Source organism: Prosopis cineraria, unplaced genomic scaffold (assembly GCF_029017545.1).
Source record: "Prosopis cineraria cultivar Desert tree isolate PC_DT_omini unplaced genomic scaffold, ASM2901754v1 PC8, whole genome shotgun sequence".
In the NCBI taxonomy this organism is placed as follows: Eukaryota; Viridiplantae; Streptophyta; class Magnoliopsida; order Fabales; family Fabaceae; genus Prosopis; species Prosopis cineraria.
Window position 1 is genome coordinate 7212341 of NW_026555339.1, and position 7028 is coordinate 7219368.

At 32.3% G+C, this 7028-nt stretch overlaps 1 protein-coding gene across 1 annotated transcript; it reads left to right on the plus strand.

The window, feature by feature from the left end:
- Positions 1-1966: 1966 nt before the first annotated feature.
- On the plus strand, positions 1967-5409 carry LOC129317740 (indole-3-acetate O-methyltransferase 1-like). Its single transcript, XM_054962106.1, has 5 exons — positions 1967-2083; positions 2237-2665; positions 3874-4149; positions 4577-4957; positions 5172-5409. Exons 1-4 carry the CDS (start codon positions 1967-1969, stop codon positions 4949-4951), a joined length of 1197 nt encoding a protein of 398 aa, XP_054818081.1. The 3' UTR covers positions 4952-4957; positions 5172-5409.
- The last annotated feature ends 1619 nt before the right edge of the window (positions 5410-7028 follow it).

A 7028-nucleotide genomic window follows, 5' to 3' on the forward strand; every position in this document is an offset into this window, starting at 1 on the left:
ATTATTACATGGTGAAATTCTTGAACCATTCATTACACCACACCATTTATACTTTTTCAATAAAAATTATCTTTTCCATCAATTCAATCAAATAAAATATAATATTATTATTTTTAATAGTTTTATTTTTTGATTAAAGTATTTCTTTAATTTTTTATATATTTATTTTCCTATTATTATCAATGGCAAATTTTTCTTTAATTTATATCTATAGTTATGTAAGACACTTATTACATGTTTATATATCACGAAGAGGGAAGTATAATAAATTAAGCACCGAATATCAAAAGTCAAACCAAAAATTGCATTGCCAATCAGATACACTTTTTTCTAACTTGAATGGGATCGATCCACAAGAAATTAAGGGAAAGAAAATTGTCAAAAGCCAAAAAAGATTGAAAGTAACTGTTAACTATCACATCTTTTTGACCATCCCACTACATTTGCAGATTCCGTCAACAAATGTTCTTTTTTGAAAAAAGTAATCAACAAATGTTCTTGAATTAAACGTTATTATATTGTATTAGAATTACTAACATGGTTTTATGCTGTTATATATATTTATATATAGTTATTAGGTGGTTGGTATAAAAGGTAATAAAAAGCCTTGTTTCATGTGAACAGGCGATCATCACGCGGTTAAGACTTTGAAGGAGACTCAATAAAGCAATGCGGGGGACCATAGCCATTATATTCAACATTCACAAAAACTGAGACGTATATAAAGTATTTGAAGAGAGATATGAATAATCATAACAGAAATTAAAGTACAAATAATAAGTGTGACGATTAGGTTGAATGCAAATCCTAAACGCGCACACACACGCACACTCTTTTATATTACTTTGCTCTCTGAATCGTATGAACGTTGAGATCGAGTTTAACACAAAATACGCACATAATCCTATCATTTAAGGTTAGCTCATTTAATATAATGGTTTGACTATGATAGTAGATTTCTTCTAAGTTTTCTTTGTTTCTTTGTTTCTTTTTTTTTTTTTTTACCATCTGGATAATTATATTATAGATTTCTTCGAACGTCTATGCTTGAAAATTCTACAATCACATATAAACTTCTCTTGGGAGGTATTTCTAGTTATTATTATTGCCTTGAAAAGGAAATTGAAAAAAGAAAGTAAGAAAAGGTGGATGATAAAAATAAAATATTAATAATGGAAAATGAGGTTATGGAACTTATCTGGTCAATTTGATAACTTTATTTTTTTGGGGACGACTCAATTAATTATCATAATCGAGCTTATAATGATACTCTCTGAGTCTTTGACTCATATTGCATTTAACAACAACGACAACATGCCTCCTACTATTTGATAATGATGAAGATATATATATAAAATATATATATATATATATATAATAAATATTCTACAATAAAAATATTAGGAAGTTTAAAAGTTGTTCATTAGTGGGGACTCAAATAAGGTAAAGTTGATAAAAACACTATTGACCATAATCGTAAGAGAGTGTTTCCTAGAATGGTCATCGTGCCCCTGGCTTCTGATATAGTTTCTAAAAAAAGATTCGATCAAGTAACATTTCTAAAATTACAAAGCTTTCGGTTAGCCCAACTTTTTAGAAACTATGTACATGTCACCAGTTAATACAAACATACATACATACATATTTACCGACTTCTTAAACAGAATAACTTGTCCAAGGACCCATCTTGCAATTGATTCCTATAAATATATAAAACTTTCGGTTAGCCCAACTTTTAGAAACCATCCACCAACTCTTGTATGTAACCGATTCTTTTCTTTTACCTTATTCTGGTTTCTTGCGTCTTTTTTCTTCACCTATAGATGCGCAGACACACACACGCACACGCACACGCACACGCACTCACAGAAGCTATACATACAGAAACAGGCATCGCCTTCTCTTCTTGTCATTACATATTTAACTCTTGGTCTGTCATTTTTTGTCTAGCTTAAGGTCACCTTCAATGGCGCCTGCAAAAGGAGACAAAAATGTTGCTCTGTCAAATATGAACTTGGAGAGATTGCTTAGCATGAAAGGTGGCAAAGGAGAAGCTAGCTATGCCAACAATTCTCAAGCTCAGGTTATTTATTTATCTATCAGCTTTTTTTTTTCCTGCAAGAACTTTACAATGAAAACAGTGATCTATATATATATAGTCTATACCATATTTTCATTTTGTACATGATTTTGAACTCATATGCTTACACAAGAGCACGACTTATAATTTTTGCAGGCCGTACATGCTAGGTCTGTGCTTCACCTTCTCAAAGAAACCCTAGACACAGTTCATCTTGAAGATAACCCTAATATCACATTTACAGTTGTGGATTTGGGATGTTCATGTGGGAGCAACGCGATTAATACAATGGATGTGATTATCAAGCACATCATCAAGCGGTACCAGGATTTAGGGTTTGTACCTCCAGAGTTTTCTGCTTTCTTCTCTGATCTTCCAAGCAATGATTTCAATACCCTCTTCCAGTTGTTTCCTCCTTTGTTGGTGAACTATGGTGGCGGCGTTAGCTTGGAAGAATGCCTTGCCGCCGACAACCATCGCTCATACTTTGTCGCCGGAGTCCCCGGCTCATTTTACCGGAGGCTTTTCCCGGCGAGGTCCATCAGCTTCTTTCATTCAGCATTTTCACTGCATTGGATATCTCAGGTGTTTAATTTATTGATTAATTAATTAATTCATTATCATTTATCCATTGAGTTTGGTAAAGGTTCTACACATATCATATTCATTTTTCTAGGATTGACTTTCTTGGTTCTTTACTTCTTTTTATTTTAGATTGGAGCTCCCACTTTAAGGAGCCATAATACTGCATTCATTAATCTTTTCGCGATTGACTATCATGCTTCCTAGAAACGCCAATAATATGTGCGTAGTCCATACGTGCAATAATCTGTAACGCCACAAAACACACGTCAATGTTAGTTGGATCGAGTACAAGGAACCTAATTCCTCTTAATTAATAGTAAGGTTTATGTTTTGAAAATTGTAAATGAAAATAATCACATGATGATGAGAAGATGTTACATTTATTCTTAAATATTACCTGAAATATTTATAAGGCAAAAGAGAAGAAGGATTTTTTTTTGTTCTATTTTTTTAATTACTCACAAGCATATCCAATTAGAGGCAATCATGATCGATGTATAATTAAGTACTAAACATGGTACTTTTCTCAGCGAGGATTTAAACATTGATTAGCCATATTGTGAGGAATTATTTGACTCAATCCCCATTGGTCTTTTAGTTTTATTTATAAGGCACATTATTGACTTTTTATTACAATTTTTTACTTTCCATAATATTTTAATGAGAGAAAGTATGATGTTAATATATATATACACACATAGGAGTTGTAAAGTTAAAAAGTTATTAAATTTTTAAAAAGAATTAAGGAGTTTCAAATAAACATGTTAAAGTGACTTATAAATAGGATCGAAAAAGAATAAATATATGTAAGAGAGATATTTAAAAAAAAGATATGATTAGATCCTAAAATTCAAATGGACAAGTCCTAAAGTATATAGTACATATGAAAGAGAAACAAAGTTTAGTGATGCATATCATTAATTCAAAGCATGCGTGGTCTAATCTCTAGGGTTGAACCTCTTATTGCAGATAATATAATGACCTATCTGGACATTACTTTTTAACACATGCATAGCAACAGCCACATACTGTTTATAACTCATGCATAGATTTTTAACACATACACGTATATGGGATCGGCTGGAGTAATTTTAGTTACCAAAAATGAATTAAACTTAGAAGATCAGCACTTTTGAAGTATTTTTTTTTCTTATTTGAAACACTATTTACTGTAGGAATAATATGTGTGTGTGCGTGTGTGCATACAGATACCAGAAAGTGTGATGGAGAAGAAGTCAAAAGAATATAACAGAGGAAGAGTGTTCATTCACGGAGCGAGTGAGAGCACAGGAAATGCATACAAGAAACAGTTTCAAGCCGACTTGGCCAGCTTTCTCAAATGTCGCTCCCTTGAGATCAAGAAAGGGGGGTCCATGTTCTTGGTTTTCTTGGGTCGGACCTCACCCGACCCCACCGACCAGGGTGGCCCCGGCCTCCTCTTTGGGACCCACTTTCAGCACGCTTGGGATGATCTTGTTCAAGAGGTATTTATTCACTTATATATCTCCTCACTTTATTTTCTCTTTCAAAAAAAAAAATTGTTTTATGAAAATAGATTATAGGAATAATATAATTTTTTGTTCCTCAACTTTCTCTTAATTATTGATTTAGTCTTTAAAATTTGATTTCATATAACTTAATTCTTATAATTTTTATTGAGTTAATGAATTACACAGACTAAGTTGTATTAAGTCAAGAAATAATAATTAGGACTTGGTTGTTCTAAATTAAGAAACAATAAGAATTGAATTGTTCAGAATCAAAATTTAGGAATTCAATCAATAATTGAAAAAAAAAGTTCAGAGACTAAAAAGTCATATTTTCTCTATATTATATGTTGTCTTATTTTGAATTTTCAAATGAAAATAATATTTATTCGTATACTGAAGGAATTAATAATTTTGAGGGCAGGGATTAATTAGCAGTGAAAAACGAGACGACTTTAACATTCCTCTGTACGCATCAAGCCTACAAGACTTCAAGGAGGTCGTTGAGGCCGACGGCTCGTTTGTCATCAACAGGCTTGAGCTGTTCAAAGGAGGAAGCCCTCTCGTGGTGAGCCGCCCCGATGATGGAGCCGAAGTCGGCAGAGCCTTAGCCAACAGCTGTAGGACTGTGTCCGGCGTCCTTGTCGACGCTCACATTGGCGAACACCTCAGCAACGAGCTGTTCTCCAGAGTGGCGCGCCGAGCTGCAAGCCAAGGCAAACAGCTCTTGGACCAAATTCAGTTCTTTCATATTGTTGCGTCCCTTTCCCTCGCTCAATCAAGATCTCAGAACTTTTAATTACAGGTAAGGCGCTTTATATTTAAAGATTTACAAAAGTCACGAACATGCTAATTGCTAAGTAAAGTAAAATTTAATATTGTGCCCAGTTTACCCAAAATTAAAAAAAAAAAAGGAATGATAATGGATTAAAAAATAAAGTAAAATTTAATATTCCTTTGCATACGTACCTTTTTCTTACGTTGATATATCAAATTTGTTTGAAAATATTTTGATGCAGAGCTGGAGAGCATTATATTATATTGCAGACAGGGGCTCCTCTGATCTTTCTTCGTTCCCATGGAGACTAAACCCGGTTTGGGCTTACAATCCGATGCTGATGTGTGAAAAAGGTGACGGCATACAATGTATATAAACTTTGTCATATATCATTATTTAATAATATACTTTTTATTCAAAAGTACAATTATTAATTTTCCTTCTTTTTTGTTTTAACTTTTTTTCGTGTATATCACAGAGGTAAATACATATACATATAATAAATTGTGTTTCATTTTACACTTTCATTCTACGATTGTTGAGGAACGGCGCGTTTTGCATTTTCTTTTTTTTAGTACTATAATAGTAACTCCATATGATTTAATTAGTTATCCGATCCTCTACCTTTCAATATTTTTTATTTATCCTCTCAATCTCTTATTTCTATCTACATTTTATATTGACGTGGCTTTTAGCACCAGTAAACATTGGATATATAATACTATTAAAATTTCTTGTCTTAAATGATTATCATAAAGTTATTGTTGAAATCATTGCCCAAAATCATTAGAAAATTTACTATAACAGCTAAAACATTGTTGGTAAAATAGATAATAAATATTGCCGACACCTTTTGCAAGCTAATTATTTTATACGTGTCGAGCCTCATGCGTTACATGAAGTTCAATATTTAAAAATATATTGTTCATGGTGTAGGAAAAACATATCATAATTTTTACATCATGTATGTATATTGACACACTAATTAACCAGGCTACTAAATAGAATGCTATTGTCGAGCTAGAACAAGATTTAACAGAGATTTCTTTAATTTCTTTCCTTTTTCCCCCTTTCTGCCAAAAAGCCCAGACAAACATATTAGTTGATCAAACTTATAATCACTTATGATTACTCTTACTCCTCTAATCTTATTTATAGGTTAGAGAGAAAATTAATTTAAATCTTATTTATAAAAAAGATTCACTATTTTTTTATGTACATCTTACCTTTGTGCTCTTATTAATAATGTTAGAAAAATTATTAAAAATAATTATATTTGTCCTTATTAGGGTAGATGAAAACTTATTAAATTTTAAAATAGTTAATGAAAGTTAAGGTTTTTTTTTTATTTTGTAGGTGAATCATGTTAGAAATGACTTAAAATAAAAAAAATATTTATTTTATTTTATCAACATGATTAATTAGCAGCTTCATCTATGTTTATTTAGCCGATTCAAGCTTGAATAAAGAAAAGGGTTATGTAAGTTTCTCAATTACCAAGTGCCAACTTAAAAATCTGACGAATACTCTGACATAGATATGGACAATATACCAACATGAGATTAGCAAATTGATTTCCAGCTTTATTGATAAACTCAGCAATCTCAAGTAAAACCAAACAACGTAGTACATGTTCAGCATCAATTCATATTGAAACTGTAAATAAATAAACGAGTTCTCAAAATATCATTCCGTGAGATTCATCAACGCTCTGGTGAATTGAGCATCATGATATCAGAAGCTTCTGGAAGTCTGAAGCTCACCTTCCTCTGCCTACAGCTCTTGCTTCCACTTAATGAACATAACCCCACTGCCACTACTTCAACCTCCTCCTTCTTATCTTCATTCTCTCTCATCATCAGAAGCTTCTCCAATGAGAAACTCGAATCAGAGTAACTCGCACTTTCTGTTTCCACAGATGTGTTCGACTCGCTACTATTCAGAAGTTCTTCCAATGAAACACAATCTTCATGCTTATTATTAGATTTATTAGAACCAGCACGATGTTCGTCTTCGTCGTCGCAGATTCTTTTGTTTTCCACTGATGGTGATTTTGCAAACCACTCCTCTAATGCGAGGTCCTTTGAAATTGAATAAT